The sequence below is a fragment of the Neophocaena asiaeorientalis genome, unplaced genomic scaffold (assembly GCF_003031525.2).
Source record: "Neophocaena asiaeorientalis asiaeorientalis breed wild unplaced genomic scaffold, Neophocaena_asiaeorientalis_V1.1 scaffold629, whole genome shotgun sequence".
NCBI classification, from domain to species: domain Eukaryota; kingdom Metazoa; phylum Chordata; class Mammalia; order Artiodactyla; family Phocoenidae; genus Neophocaena; species Neophocaena asiaeorientalis.
This window is the reverse complement of record NW_020175468.1, coordinates 4,127,348-4,143,173: the sequence shown is the minus strand read 5'-3', so window position 1 is coordinate 4,143,173 and position 15,826 is coordinate 4,127,348. Positions and strand designations below refer to the sequence as shown.

At 51.3% G+C, this 15,826-nt stretch overlaps 2 protein-coding genes across 4 annotated transcripts in view; both read right to left on the bottom strand.

Annotated features, from left to right (window-relative positions):
* Positions 1-3,678: 3,678 nt before the first annotated feature.
* Positions 3,679-6,312, bottom strand: GNG8 (G protein subunit gamma 8). 3 transcript variants are annotated; one of them, XM_024768750.1, is made up of 3 exons: positions 6,081-6,312; positions 4,182-4,267; positions 3,679-3,867 (listed from the first exon to the last, which is right to left on the bottom strand). In XM_024768750.1, exons 2-3 carry the CDS (start codon positions 4,263-4,265, stop codon positions 3,739-3,741), a joined length of 213 nt encoding a protein of 70 aa, XP_024624518.1. In that variant the 5' UTR covers positions 4,266-4,267; positions 6,081-6,312; the 3' UTR covers positions 3,679-3,738. The 3 variants fall into 3 exon arrangements, with proteins under 3 accessions (XP_024624518.1, XP_024624519.1, XP_024624517.1); XM_024768751.1 differs by lacking the exon at positions 6,081-6,312 and adding an exon at positions 5,562-5,607; XM_024768749.1 differs by lacking the exon at positions 6,081-6,312 and having other exon boundaries at positions 4,182-4,554.
* Positions 6,313-14,548: 8,236 nt separating this feature from the next.
* The window catches only part of DACT3 (dishevelled binding antagonist of beta catenin 3), an 11,296-nt gene continuing 10,018 nt past the window's right edge, over positions 14,549-15,826 (bottom strand). The window contains exon 5 of the mRNA XM_024768248.1: positions 14,549-15,820. Within this exon, the coding sequence (XP_024624016.1) occupies positions 15,404-15,820 (417 nt within the window). The 3' untranslated portion in view covers positions 14,549-15,403. The remainder of the gene's footprint in view (positions 15,821-15,826) is intronic.

Sequence of the window (15,826 nt, the reverse complement as noted above, 5' to 3'; positions counted from 1 at the left end):
CCATCTGATGGGGGCGTGGTCCCAAGTGGCGTGCGACAAGTGATGGGAGAGGAAGGTCATAGCTGGAGCCTAGGCAGGCCCTCAGCTGAGTCATTCCATCTGGGTGGGTGTGCTCAGGGGGGCAAGCACCAACCAGGCCAGGAAATGGGACCGGGATGGGCTCTTCCACACCCGCCGGCCAGCGCCTCCTGCTGCCTGCCCAGGCCTGCCTGACCTAAGATGCCAGCCCGCCCTGCGCCCGACCCTCTCCTGGCTCCCTGGTTTCCGTCCTTCTGGTCCTGCCCTGGGAGGAAGCTGGCCTCACCGCGTACCCCCCCCACACGCCACCAGCTGCTCACGCCTGCCAGGCCCGCCTGTCACCTGTGCCCGCTCACTGCTGTGAGAAGCCGCTGTGTGTCCATCCTGACCCATCCTTCCTTAGCAGGTCCCAGCCGCCCCAGCTAGAGGCCAATTTTCTCTGCCCACCGCCCTTTTCTCCACCACCAGTGGGTCCTTGCCTACCTACTGGCCGCTGTTTCCCTCTCCGGCTCCTGGTGTCCCTGCTCTGTCGTTCCTTTCCCACCTTTGCCTGGGCCGTGCACCTCACCTGAGGTCCCCTTACTTCTGTCCTTCAAGGTCCCCTTTGAACCCCTCCAGCCCCTCCTGAAGTCATCCATCGACTTCTCTCCCACTCCATCCTCAAACCCCGACTGACCAGGTGACATCACTTCTCCATGCCACTCTTCCATGTCTGTAAAATGGGGGTAAACAGAGTCTTTTGGGGGCTACCGTGAGAATTACGGGAGATGGGGCTTGTGAAACCGGACTCCCAATAAGTGATGGCCGTGATTCTGGATCCTTCTGGCTCTGGGCTGTCCCACCCCTTACCCCCGGCCCCTCAGTGCCAAGCACATGGGTGGGGTGTGGAAGGAGGACAGCTGGGTGGGGCAGCCCCCAGCCCTGGGGTTTGGGGTGAAATGGGAGAGAACTGCTGGGCGCAAGGACTACCCCAGGCCTTCACCTCTCTGCCTCTTGGCCTGGCTCTGACTCCAGCCTGGGCCTGACCCCAGAGCTGACTTCAGAGCTGGGGGTGGCAGGAAAGAGCAGCGGGTAACCAGAAGCGGGTGCTACGGAGTCATACCCGCTAATGACGTTATCTGGTTTGCAGGCTGGTCACCCAGGACCTGTTCTGGCTTCTCCTCCCTCCCAGCCTCAGTCTGGGTGCAGGCTCACCCAGCCCCGCTCCTTCTCCAGGCAGACATTTCCTCCCACTCCCTGCTCCCCACCAGGTCAGCCAGCCCTACTTGCTTCTCCCCAGCTTCCATTCCCCCAGACCAGCTCCAAGATCCCAGGGCTCAAAGGATCTAAATCCCAACAGTCCAGGCTCAAGAAATCCTTACACTCCTGAAGTGCTGAGCTCTGGAATCCTAGCCCGACAAGGGCGCTGGACCCCAGCATTCTGGCCCCCGCACTGGTCAAAGACTCCAGAATTCCAGCCCTCCAAGTTCCTGGGATTCTAGATTCCTTTGCATTTCAGGTTCTAAGATGCAAGGATGCTGGGTCTGTGAAATTCCAGAATCCTTCTGGCAACTTCCCTCCCAGCATCCCTCCTCCCCCCACTCCCCACCCTGAGCTCATCCTTGGCTCTCTCTGTCCCCCATCTCCCCCGGGGCTCCCACAGACATGATGCAACCAGACCGGAGCCGGCTGAGAGGTAGGAGACAGGAGGGAGATATAATTACAGCTTCTCTTGCCTCAATTCAACAGGAAGCTCAGAGTTGGGACCCAGGGGACCCTAATCCAATGTGAATAATGGAGCACTTGCCAGACACAGGCACAGTCCGTCTCTGGGGAGCGGAGGCCCAGTGAGCCATCTTCATCCAGATCCAGGGTTCAGTCTCAAGACGAGAGAGTGAGGAGAGGGGAGAGGTTGCAAACTCAGTGGCCCATGGACCAACCAGGTAAAATAATTAACCAAACCCACAGGTCACCCAGTCTGCACTTCTTTTTTTCTTTTTTTAAAATTTATTTATTTATTGTTGGCTGCGTTGGGTCTTTGTTGTTGCACTTGGGCTTTCTATAGTTGTGGCGAGCGGGGGCTACTCTTTGCTGCGGTGCACAGGCTCTAGGCGCGGGGGCTTCAGTGGCACGTGGGCTCAGTAGTTGTGTCTCGTGGGCTCTAGTAAGCGCAGGCTCAGTAGTTGTGGCGCACAGGCTTAGTTGCTGCTCCGTGGCACGTGGGATCTTCCTGGACCAGGGCTGGAATGCATGTCCCCTGCATTGGCAGGTGGATTCTTAACCACTGTGCCACCAGGGAAGTCCAGTCTGCATTTCTTTATTTTCAACAGAGACATGGGTTCAAGATATTTTACCTTTCTCTTCATTCCTCTGTAAGAAGCCCTCGGCACAGGCTCTGTGATAAATAGTAACTGACTCTCAGCCTCCTTAACTGGGAGACAATGAGGTATGGTGGGGACTTTGGCAAACTAGAAGGCCCAGGGCCCATCTCATAGCCTCTGGTCACCCTGCAGGGTTATGCAGGTCTGAGGTCACCAGCCCTTCCAAATGCAAGAAGCCAGAAATATGGACTTTTATGTGAAGTACTCCTATCTAACTGGAGGCTATATAGGTCCTGCAGACCACTAATGTGTGAAGTGGTAAACACAGGACAGGAACCAGGGCTGTCACAGTCACCTGTGTCCCCAGAACAAAGGAAATCGGGAGGAATGCATACACTAATTTGTCTCCCGTAGCCACACATCTCTCTTCTCTGGGTCCCCAAGTTTTTGTGTTTGTTTTTCTGGGGCTTGTTTTGGCCACACCCCGTGGCATGCGGGATCTTAGTTCCCCTGACGAGGGATCGAACCCGTGACCCCTGCAGTGGAAGCACAGAGTCCTAACCACAGGACCGCTACGGAAGTTCCCTGGGTCCCCAAGTTTTATTATCACCATGTCCCAGCTCAGATGTTCCCTCTTCCAGGAAGCCCTCCCTGACCTTCAAGCTGAGTCAGGCACTCCCTCTGAATTCCCCCATCCCAGCCTTGCCCACTCTGAATCATCACTATCTGGTGACAGGTCTGTCTCTCCCACTGGATTCTGAGCCCCAAAAGCCCAGGGCCAGGACTGTCTCAGTCATGACCGTGTCCCCAGTTTCAACCAGCACAGGGCCAGGAGTGTTTGGAATAATGAATAAATGAACAGAGAAAAGTTCAGTGCTTAAGGAGAGGGGGGCCTGTGTCAGGGACTAACCAGATGTGGAAAAAGGGGGTGGAATCATTCAGGGGATGAGAAAGGTGGACACTGGGGATTCTAAGAACCTCCAACTCAGGAGGTAGGAGAGAAGAGAGGCCAGCTGAGAGGTTCAGGTAGCGCTGGAGTCCAGTCTTCACCCCATTATCTCCTAGCCACCTTTGGCTCAGTTTCCTCATCTGTAAAATGGGTGTCATACAAGTAGCCAGCTGCTTTCTGAGGCTGCTGGGTCGATTAAATAAATTCAGGATCGCGGAACACTCTGTGGAGGCCAGAGCCAGGAGCGCTCATTTCCTCCCCTAACCCCTCCGCATCCACAAACCCCGCATAACCTCACGCCCCGCCAGACACTCCACACACACTCAGAAGGGGTGAGACGGGACACCGGCTCCCCTACGGTGGCCCCAAGCTCTGCGCGTGCCTCAGTTTCCCCGAAAGCACAGGCACCACCACAGTCACCACGTTTATTGGATTCATACTTTGACAGGGGAGGTAAGCTGTTGGGAGGGCTCAGAGCAGGACGCAGAAGAGGCGCTTGTCGCGGAAGGGGTTCTCTGCGGCGGGTACCGGCGTCACCAACGGGTCGTCTTTGGCGTGAGTCTCGCAGAAGGCCAGGAGTTCGGCCGCCGCCTGTGACACCTGCGGGCACCCGGGTGGAAATGTTCACGCCCCGCCCCGCCCTTTGCCTGGGCCCCTCCTCGGGTCAGGCCCGCCCCTTATCAGACCCCGCCCCCCTGCCCGGACCACTCCCATTACCCGGGCCCGCCCTTGGGCCCCGCCTTAGCTCCGGCCACGTCCCTTATTGGGCTCCGCCCCCTTGCCTAGGCCCCCTCCCCGGGTTCTGTCCGGTTCCGAAGGGGATCTCTACACGGCTCCCGGCCCCACTCCCAACACTGACCGGTCCAAACCCCAGCCCCGGAGCCCCCGCCTTCCTCCCCACCCCGACCCAGCACCTTCATACGGTCGATGTTCACCTCCAGCTTCAGCTGTTCCACCGTCTTCCGGGCCTCCGCTATCTTGGCCATGTTGTTGGACATGGCTGCGGCGGGGACAGGGTTAAAAGCCGGCGGGAGTCGGGGCGGAGGGGCAGGCTAGGGCAAAGCTGGGTCCCCAGATAGGGATGGCGGTGGTGATGGGACCCAGTAACAGGGGCGTGCGTGGAAGGGTGCACGAAAGGGGTGCCCAGAGGAAGGTGGAGGAAGGGACAGGAAAACAGAAGAAAAGGGGAGAGATGAAGATCTGCGCAGATGGGGGACCAAGAAGTCGGCCGAAAGAGGGACAGATGAACAGAGAGGAGAGGGGCAAGTGGAGGGATGGAGGGGTGCACGGAAGGGGTACCTAGAGTCAGGTGGAGGGAGGAACAGAGAGAGGAGAGGGAAGCCGGGAGGGAAGCACAGATGGGAGGCTGAGAGTCTGGTGGAGGGAGGGACAGAAGGACAGGGCCACGGGTGTTGGATCAAGATCCAGGGATCCAGGTGTCTTCACCTCCCGGGGATACAGCATGAGCCAGGAGGGGTCCCTCCCCAGGCCAATTAGCGGTGGCTCCAGGGAGAAGGGGGAATTAAGATCACGGTGGGAGGGGCCCAGAGGGGGCCTCATTAGGGCCTTCGCAGCAGCTGGCCCCTCCGCCCCCCTCGGGGAGCCCCCCTCACCCCAGCTCTGGCCACCTCAAAGGCTTCTCTTGCTCATTAGCAGCCGGAGAGAGGGCTGGAGAGGGGGGGCAACCCAGCCATGACTGGGAGAGGGGCAGAAAGGATGGAAAGAGGGACAAACAGAGGGGCAGAGGAAGAGACAAAATGACAGAGGCAGAGTCTGAGGCACAGGGGGGAATAAAGAGACTGAGGAGGGATAGAAAGATGGAGAGATGGGGCGGGACGGAGTGATGGAGGGAGCAGCGAAAGAGGGAGACAAATAGAGGGGTAAAGAAAGGGACAGAGTGATACAGGGGGAGGGAAGCACAGAGGGGACGAGGGGACCGAGGGAGGATAGAGAAGGGGAGTTGGAAGGGTTGGGGAGGGATGGAGTGATGGAGTGGGAGAGGAGAGAGAGGGACAAATGGAGCGGTAGAGGGAGGGACAGCGAGGAGAGGGAGAGAGAGGTACAGAGGAGATAAAGGGACAGAGGAGAGAAGGGGCAGGGGGACAGAGAGAAGGAAGTGGAAGGGCAGGAGGAGAGATGGAGTGACGAAAGGGGACAGAGAGGGTCACATGGAGGGACAGAGGGAGAGACGGGCTGATGGAGATGCAGAAGTGTAAAGTCATTCATTCACTCACGCATCCATTCATTCCCAGGCAGAGGAACTAGCTGGCGGGGCCGAGACCGGAGCCTCCTACCTGTTGCTGCTCAGGGCCGCGATGGCGGCGGGTGGCAGAGGCTGGGAAGCAGCGTCTGGGTCTCCCCTCAGCCCCGCCCCGCCCCCTCTCCTGGGGCACAGTCCCTGAGGACCCGCCTCCTCCTGCCACTGCCACCACCATCCCCTTCGCCCTCCCTGCCTCGCCTCCGTCTCTCTGGGTCCTCTTGTTATGTCTGTCCGTCCCCCTCTTTGTCTTTGTGTTTCTGTGCCTCTCTCTCTCCCTCTATCTCTCTTGCAGTCTCCCCTCTCAATCTCTGTCTCTCTCTCTCTCTGTCTCTCTCTCTCACACACACACACACACTCACACTCACAGGTAAAGACAGTCTCTCAAGATGTGCCTCACGCTCTGCTGCATTTATTCCACAGTCACACAAATCTCTCCTGTGGGTCCCACACAGCCTCTCACTCCATTACATATGCTCTGCCACCCTGCCGCATCCCCCACCTCAGTGTCACCCCATCCCAGATGACCCCTCTCAGCAAGCCGACTCACACTCACTGTCCCTGGCAGAGAAATGCACAACGTCCCGCTGTGTCACACGGTGCTGCACACGGCCTCCTGAGCCAGCTTGCTCAACACACAACCCCCCAGAGCGCCACAGTCACACAGCCTCTCAAAACGTCACACGGTCCCTCACAGTCTCTCCGAGTCCGGCCCATCCTCACTGGTGACATCTTACACAACTCAAGAGTGTCATGTATACACAGCTCCGCACAGGTTCGCACACGACCTCTCAAGATGTCATGCCGAGCCTTACACAATGTGTCACACACAGCTGTCGCCCTCACACCGCAATCTCCTGGTGTCACACACGTACACTTACACACGCGAGGTTTCTCTCGTACACCCATCTGAGTGCCCAGGATGGTTGAACACTCTCTAATGCACTGTCATGACACTGGGCCAGTCTCAGTGTCCCACACGATCTGTGTTACACACAGTCCCACCCAGCTTCTCAGACGTCATCAGTGTGGCTGAAACATCCTGTCTCACACTCACATGGTCACTCTCTCACACCCAGCTCCCCCGCCCCCGGGGCCTCTCACACTGCTTCTCACATCACTGCTTGGTGGATCACACTCATTCATTCTCGCCCTCTCTCACACATCTGCCCGTGTGACACGCACAACTCTCCTGTCCTCACCATGTTGCAGTGTCACACACGATCTCTTGCTCACATATGGTTTCTCGATGTCACGAACATCCCCCTCACGGTGTCACACGCAGTCACCTATAGGTCATCTCGGTCACCTCACATACACTGTCACACACAACGTCTCGGTGTAACACGATTTCACACAGTCCCACTCTGTTTCTGGTTGTCACAGAAAATCTCACAAGGTCACACAGCCACACACAACCTCTGGCGTCACGCGCGATCTCAAGTAGTACACACTCACACAGTGAGTCTCTTGGCGTCACACACTACCTCCCGGTGTCACCCACGGGCGGCCACAGGGTTCTGCACCAGGCACACCCGTGCGGGCGCGCGCACTCTGCCTGCTGTCCTCTCCTTACAGCCCCCTGCGGGCCACACGGGGGCGCCCGCGGCCCGCCGAGCTGCCCACCCTGCCGGCGCCAAAGCCGTAGGAGGCTGTGGAAACCCTGAGGGCAAGGCGCCCCCGCTGTCCGGCTAGGCATGCAGACGTGGGAAAGAGACACAGAAAGGTGGAGGGAGCTAGAGGGAGGTCATTGAAAATGGACTGGGACACAGAAATTCAGAGAGGGAGAGAGAGACGCAGGGAGAGACAGAGGCAAAGAGAGATTGGGACACAGAGACGGAAATTTGGAGAGATAGAGACCTAGGGACTAAGACAGAGACAGGCAGAGGGTTGCAGAGAGAGACAGACATAGAGACGTACAGGGTACAGGAGAGACACACAGAAAAGTACAGAGACAGAAATAGTGACCGAGAAACACAGACACCCAGAGACACAAAACAGAGCGGGATAGAGAGACAGAAAACTCAGACCGCGCCCTCCGGCAGGAGACCTGAAGGCGGAGGCGCGTCCGAGGGACCTGACCTCGGGGCCTGACCTCCGGGCAGCCAAGGGGGCGTGGTGGTTCGGGGCGGGGTTTATAAGGGGAGTGTTCGGAGGGCGGGTCGGTAGGGGCGTGGCCTGGGTGCGGCGTGTCGCCCAAGTGGGCTGCGGGAGGGGCTGAGGCAGAGCCCGGGGAAGAGGTGGAGGTGGGGGAGAGCCTCGTCTCTACTGCACTCAGCCCATCCCAATTCGGTTTTTACCGCTTGAACAGGGAAACGAGACCTGCCGGGAGCGGATACGGGCCGGGGTCCCTGGTAGCGATTTGATAGGGGGGTATCGGACTCTAGCTCCCCTCCCTCCTACCCCGCGGGAGCAACGGGGCCAGATGGGGGAGCGGAACCAGGCTCACATCTGGAAAGCATCAGGCGCGCCGGACGTGCCAGGGCCACGGGCCCGGCTGCGGAAGAGCGGAGGGGAGTTAGGGCGCCCCAGTCCCCCTCCCTTAGCGGGGTCGGCCGGCGCCGGGGAGGGGCCTGGGCGTACGCCGAACCTCGGCGCCTTCCGCAGCTGGTTTCCATCAGCAGTTCTGGCCCGGGCAGGCCCCGAGGAGGAAACGCAGCTTAGAGCGGGGAAAGACAGGGTGACAACCCAGTCTCCCCTCCCTCCCTCCGACAGCAGCCAGAGGCTGGGGGCGGGGGAGGCGGACAGGGGGACACTAACTGAACAGAGCGTAACCTCCATTTCTCTTCCCAGTTGCGGACCTTTCCACCCTACGCATAACCTTAGTTTCCAGATGTGCAATCCTGCCCTGTGTTGCCCAGGAATTTCCCAGCCTCATGACAATGGTATTACTGGCCCCATTTTCTGGAGGGAGAAGCTGAGACCCTGGATTCGGATTCAGTTCTGACTTTAATTATTCAAGAAACATGCAGTGGGACTTCCCTGGCCGTCCAGTGGTTAAGACCCAGCGCTTCCAGCGCAGGGGGCACGGGTTCGATCCCTGGTCGGGGAACTAGGATCCCGCACGCTGCCTGGCACTGCCAAAACAATATATTAAAAAGAAAAGAAAAAAAAAGAAAGAAACGTGCAGTGAACCCCAACACTAATTCTAGTGTCAAATACCCAATCCCTATTGAACACTGTCACCCGAATGTCTAGAGTATCTCAAATTCAGTGGGCCAAAACTGAGCTCCTAATTCCACCCGCCAAACTCCTGCCACAGTCTTACCCATCTCAGTTGATAGTAAATCTTTGGGGTCAATCTTGACTCCCCTCCTCTTCTCACACCCCACAACTTATCTAGCAACAGATCCAATTAACTCCATCTTCAAAGTCTGTCCACAATCCAGTCACTTCTCACCTCCTCTGCTGCCCCCACTCTGGTCCAGGCATCATGCCCTCCAGTTTGGACTATTATAGTCGCTGCTCACTGGGTTTCCAGCTTCTAACTCTGTCTCCCTCAGCCTGTTCCTCACAGAGCAGCCAGAAGGACTCTAACGAAGTCCCCAGGTAGTAATAGCAAGGGTTAGTGAGAATGGCGAAACTGGAACCCTCATACGTTGCTGGTGGGAATGTAAAATGAAGCTGCCATTTTAGAAAACAGTCTGGCAGTTCCTCAAAAGATTACAGAGTTACCAGATGACCCAGCAATTCCATTCTTAGGTATCTACCTAAGAGAAATGAAAGCATATGTTCACACACAAACTTGTACATGAATGTTCACAGCAGCATTATTCACAATAGCCCCAAAGTGGAAACAACCCAAATATGCATCAACTGATGAATGGATAAACTGAATGTGGTACATCCAAACAGTGGACTATCATTTGACAATAAAAAGAAACGAAGCACCGATACATGCTACAACATGCATGAACTTTGAAAACATTATGCTAAGTGAAAGACGCAGTTACAAAAGACTGCATATTGCAGGATTCCATTTATATGTCCAGAACAGGCAACTCTATAGAGACAAAAGTAGATTAGTGGTTGCCAGGGGCTGGGGAGACTGGAGGATGACAAGTAAGGGGGACAGAGTTTCTACTTGGGATGATGGAAATTTTCTGAAATTTACTGTGGTGATAGTATAGTCACAGCACAACTCTGTGACTAGAATAAAAGTCATTGATAAGACATTGATAAAAGACATTGAAGAAGACATAAATAAATGGAAAGACATCCCGTGTTCATGGATTGGAAGAATTAATATTGTTAAAATGTCCATACTACCCAAAGCAATCTACAGATTCAATGCAATCTCTATCAAATTTCCAATGGCATTTTTCACAGAAATAGAACAAACAATTCTAAAATGTGTATGAAATCACAAAAGACCCTGAATAGCCAAAGCAATCTTGAGAAAGAAATACAAAGCTGGAGGCATCATGTGCCCTAGTTTCAAACTATATTACAAAGGTATAGTAATTAAAACAATATGGACCCAGCAATCCCACTACTGGGCATATACCCAGAGAAAACCATAATTCAAAAAGACTCATGCGCCCCAATGTTCATTGTAGCACTATTTACAATAGCCAGGTCACAGAAACAACCTAAGTGTTCATCAACAGAGGCATGGATAAAGAAGACATGGTACATATATACAATGGAATATTACTCAGCCATAAAAAGGAACGAAATTGGGTCATTTGTAGAGACATGGATGGACCTAGAGACTGTCATATAGAGTGAAGTAAGTCAGAAAGAGAAAAATAAATACCGTATATTAACGCATATATGTGGAATCTGTAAAAATATTGGTATAGACGATCTTATTTACAAAGCAGAAACAGAGACACAGATGTAGAGAACAAATGTATGGATACCAAGGGGGAAAAGGGGAGATGGGATGAATTGGGAGATTGGAATTGACATATATACACTATTGATACCATGTATAAAATAGATAGTTAATGAGAACCTACTGTATAGCACAGGGAACTCTACTCCATGCTCTGTGGTGACCTAAATGGGAAGGAAATCCAAAAAAGAGGGGATATATGTATATGTATAGCTGATTCACTTTGTTGTACAGTAGAAACTAACACAACATTGTAAAGCAACTATACGCCAAGAAAAATTAAAAAAAAAACACAATATGGTACTGGTACAAAAACAGAAACATAGATCAATAGACCAGAATAGAGAGCCCAGGAATAAACCCATGCATACATGGGCAATTAATTTACAACAAAGGAGCCAAGAATATACAATAGAGAAAAGATAGTCTCTTCAATAAATCGTGTTCTGAAAACTGAACAGCTACATGTAGAAGAATCACAAAAAGTAACTCAAATGGGTTAAATACTTGAAACTAAGACCTGAAACCACAAAAGTCCTAGAAGAAAACATAGGTGGTAAGCTCCTTGACATCAGTCTTGGAGATGATTTTTTGGATTTGACACGAAAAGCAAAGGCAACAAAAGCAAAAATAAACAAGTGGGACTACATCAAATTAAAAACTTCTGCACAGCAAAGGAAGTCATCAACAAAATGAAAGGGCAACCTACAGAAGGGGAGAAAATATTTGCAAACCATGCACAGGATAACGGACTAATATCCAAAATATATAAAGAACTCATACAACTCAATAGCAAAAAAAAAAAAAAATCTGATTTAAAAACGGGCAGAGGATCTGAATAGACATTTTTCCAAAGAAGACATACAGATGGCCAACAGGTACATGAAAAGGTGCTCAACATCACTAATCACCAGGGAAATGCAAATCAAAGCCACAATAAGATATCACCGCACCCCTATCAGAATGCCATCATCAAAAAGACAAGCCATAACAAATGTTTTCGAGGATGCGGAGAAAAAGGAACCCTCGTGCACTGTTGTTAGGGATGTAAATTGGTGCAGCCACTATGGAAATCTGTATGGAGTTTCCTCAAATAATTAAAAATAGAACTACTGTATGATCCAGCAGTTCCACTTCTGAGTATTTATCTGAAGAAAATGAAAACACTAATTTGAAAGGATATATGCACCCCTGTGTTCATTGCAGCGTTTCTTACAATAGCCAAGATTATAGAAGCGACCTAAGCGTTCATTGATGGGTGCCTGAATAAAGAAAATTTGAATATAATGCAATATTATTCAGCCATAAAAAAGAAGGAAATCATGCCACCTGCGACAACATGGATGGACAACAAGTGACGTAAGTCAGACAGAGAAAGACAAATATCACATGGTCTCCTTATATATGGAACCTAAAAAAAACAGGCACAACATTGCAAATCAACTATACTTCAATAAAAACTAAAATTAAAAATAATTAAATAAAATACAGTCCTTCAGCAAAATAAATAAATAAAAACAAACCCAAAACCAAGTTCATAGGTACAGGGAACAGACTGACAGTTGTCAGAGGGGTGGGGGGGATGGGCAAAATGGGCGAAGGGGATCAAAAGCAAATTTCCAGTTATAAAATAAATGTCATGGGATGTAATGTACAACATGGTGACTACAGTTGATAATCCTGTACTGAACATTTGAAAGTTGCTAAGAGTCAATCTTAAAGGCTCTCATCACAAGGAAAGGAAAATAAAGAAACAAAAGCCGTTGAGCTCTATATTTTATATGGGTGAATTTTATGGTAGTGAATTATGTTTCCATAGAACTGTTAACCCCCTCTTCCCCTCCAAACACCTAAGTCCCTCTTCTGCTCTGAGTTCTCCCATGGCTCCCATCTTCGGAGGAGTAAAAACCAAGTTCCTCACCATGGCCCACGAGGCCCCACGGGATGCAGTGGTCCCAATCATTCTTTGCCCTCGCCTCCCCCTCTTCTCCCCCTCACTCACTGCTCCAGACACGCACACGCTGGATTCCTGTTTATTTTGCCAACATACTAGGCACTGTTTTGGCTTCAGCAGTGGCTGACCCCTCTGCCTGGGAGGTTCTTCCCCAAGAGATCCACAAGCCTAACTCCCCCACCTCCTTCAGGTCTCTGTTCAAATGCCACCCTCTCAATTAGACACCTCTGATCACTCTACTTAAAATTACAAACTCCTCTCCTCCCCCATCCCTCCCAATTCCGTCACATCTCTGCTCAGTTTCCCCCCACAGTCCTTATCACCTTTAAAAATTATAGAATTTATATATTTATTATGTCAACATCCCCTCCTGCCCACCCCCCAGCCCCTATCCCTGTGAGCAGTTCCTTGTGTATCCGTCTAGAGATGAACCGTATAGAAATAGGCTTATAGGGCAATGGCTAACAGCATGGACTCTTAGGCAGTCTGAACTTAAATTCTGGCTTTGCTACTTATTGGTTTCAGGTAAGTTACTCGAGAGATCTGTGCCTCAGTTTCTCCATCTGTAAAACGGACATAATAATCATATCTACCTCCATGAAACTGTGAGGATTAAATGAGTCAGAGAATGGAGTCTGGCATATAAAATAAGTGCTCATTGAGTGTCAGCTGTTACTTTTTATGATTAAGCACTAAAATTTTAAAAAGGAAGAAAGGTCAGCCATCTGTACTTCAACCATGTTGACCACTGTGTGGCCTGTGTATCCTTAGACAAGTCCCTTCCCCTTTTGGCTTTAATTGCCCCTTTTATGAAACAGAGATGGGGCAAATACTCCCAAGGGCTTGAGAAGCAATGACTTTTCCCGCAAACTTTAAAAAATAACTTTGGGAGTTCCTTGGCAGTCCAGTGGTTAGGACACAGCACTTTCACTGCAGTGGCCCCAGTTCAATCCCCCGTCGGGGAACTAAGATTCCGCAAACCGCGACTAAGAGGCCATATGCTGCAACTAAGAAGCCCCCATGTCGCAGCTAAGAAGGCTGCATGCCTCAACTAAGAAGCCCGCGTGCCACAACTAAGTCCACATGCTACAACTGAGACACAGCACAGCCCAAATAAATGAATAAATAAATATAAAAAAAAGAAAGTAGGGAGACATGCTAATTAAAACAGAACACCATTCCGCACCCCCCCCCCAGATTGGCAAAATGAAAATGATTAATAGCATCTCTTGTTTGGTGAAGGAGTGGAAAAATGGGCATCTCAGGAGTTGCTGTTGGAAATGTCAACTGAGGGCAGTCTCAGTGGAAGGAAGTGTGACCAAGTCAATTAAAAAATTTTAAATGATGGTACTGTAATGACCAAGCAAGTCTATTTCTAGGAGTGGATCCTACAGAAATACATATATGCAAAAAAGAGGCATGTACAAGGACATAACTGCAGTAAGGTCCAAAATAGCAAAGGAACTGAGGAGCTGACAACAGGGTTAGATTATGGGTACCCCCGACCCCATGGAATCGTATGCAGCTACTACAGTGATAGGAAAATACGTCATCTAAATTTAGATGAAATGAACAAATCCCTAGAATACAACTTAGTAAAACTGACATAAGAAGAAATAGAAAAGCATAAACAAATAAAATAAAATAGAAAAGCTAAATAGTACTAAACCCTCAGAGATTCAATTAATTAAAATCCTTCCCATATAGAAATCTCCAGGCACAGATAACAAAAAAAATTGATAAACAATGCATACATATGGCTCAATTTATGTAAATATATAGTTTTACCTATATAGAGTATAACTATATGTATACGCATATATATAGTTACATATATTTATATAGCTACAAGATTCATATATGTATCCAAACACATAAAGGAAAACATACAAGGATGCACATCAAACTGATTATGATGACGTCTGAGAGAAGGCGTTTGGGGCTGTCCCTTTACCTACATTATTTCCATTTAAAAATTTTTTGTTTTTTATTTCTTTATTATTTCCATTTTTATGAAACCATATTTATGACCAAACAAAACTCAACCAAAGGTCAGAGTCATTGAAGTAAAATATTCAATGGTAAGAAAATGCTATTGAGACCTACCCTGGGATCTGCCATCTGGTTCTGGACACTACATACCCAAAGCAAACCGTAGTTGCTCAATAAATATTAGTCCAAAGGAAAAGCCCATTTCGCCACAGAAGGAGAGTCCACCACCACGTATGTAACACTGTGCATTTATTTACAAAGAGGTTAGAGAAACACACAGATTCTGGCCCCCCTGTGCACTGGGGAGTCACCATCGTCATAATAAATACAGTGAGTTTAAAAAAAGAAAAAAAATACTGGATCGGAACAACTGAGGGTCATCCTGGACTCCCCCCACTCCCTCTCACAGAGGGTGCCACGAGATAGAAGCCATCTTCCTTCCCCTCTTCTACCCCCCAATCCTCCATATCTGTCCGGGGAGGGAGGTGAAAGAGTCTTTCTTTCTAGGTGTTACCAACTCCTACTTGACCCTCAAAACCCCAAAGTCAGTGCTCCTTCCCTTCCCAGGGCACTCTGCAGGCACCGTCTGGGTCAGACACAGAGTCTCTGACCAGGGTGCTAAGGGGGTATCCTAAGGGTCCAGGGACATGGAGGGGGGCACTTTGTGAATGAGGGGGGGCCATATCTGGGCATGGAAAGGAGGAATAAGAAGGCTCAGTGAGAGAAATGAAGGGGAACAAACGGACTAAGTGTCTAAACTAAAATGGGGAAATTCAAACTGAATTACCCCTGCTGCATACCATAGTACACCCATAGTACAGATGAAGAAAGTGAGGCCCACAGAAAGGGAACTTTCTTGCCCAAGGGCTGCAGAGCCAGCAGCTGAACTGGGTCAAACAGGGCTCCTCCCCCATTCCTCCCTGTGGTGGAGGGGGAGCCTTTTCAACCAAGACTGCAGTGGATGGGGCAGTGAGGAAGGGTCTTTGGAAGCAGAGAAAATGGTGGTCTTTGGAAGGGAGGTGTAGAAGGGTCAGTGATTGGGGGTGTGATGGTGCAGAGGCCATGAAGGGGGAGCCCAAGCAAACCTCTAAACTCACACTGTAGTCATGACCTTGAGAGAACCCGAACGGAAACGCAATATCTTCTTCTTGAGCGCGTGGGAAGCCTTGATCTTCACAAAGACTTTGGCGGGGCCCGCGGGCGCCCCTACACCTGCACCAGCCCCTGGCCCGGAGGCCGCGGTGGCTGCCACCAACTGCTGCGGCCACACGAGGCCACCGCTGCCATCGGAGTCGCTGGATGCGGAGCTGAAGGCAGGCGACTCCCCCTCGCTGGCGCTAGATTCACTCTCCCCGTAGCCGACGCCGACGCCGCCTGTCGGGCCCCGGCGTCCGAGGGGCCCCAGGCGCCCGGCCGAGCACTCCGAGTCGCTGCCCGCGCAGCCATAGAGCAAACGGCGCTGAGGAGCTGACGGGGATGGGCCAGGACCCGGGCCTCGGGCGGCGGGACCGCGGGG

Bases quoted from the DNA above. Each gene is read 5' to 3' on its own strand.
- GNG8 (XM_024768750.1), bottom strand. From the start codon at position 4,265: ATGTCCAACAACATGGCCAAGATAGCGGAGGCCCGGAAGACGGTGGAA. The intron at 3,868-4,181 runs GTGCTGGGTCGG...GGGTGCCCGCAG, and splicing joins TGAACATCGACCGTATGAAG to GTGTCACAGGCGGCGGCCGA.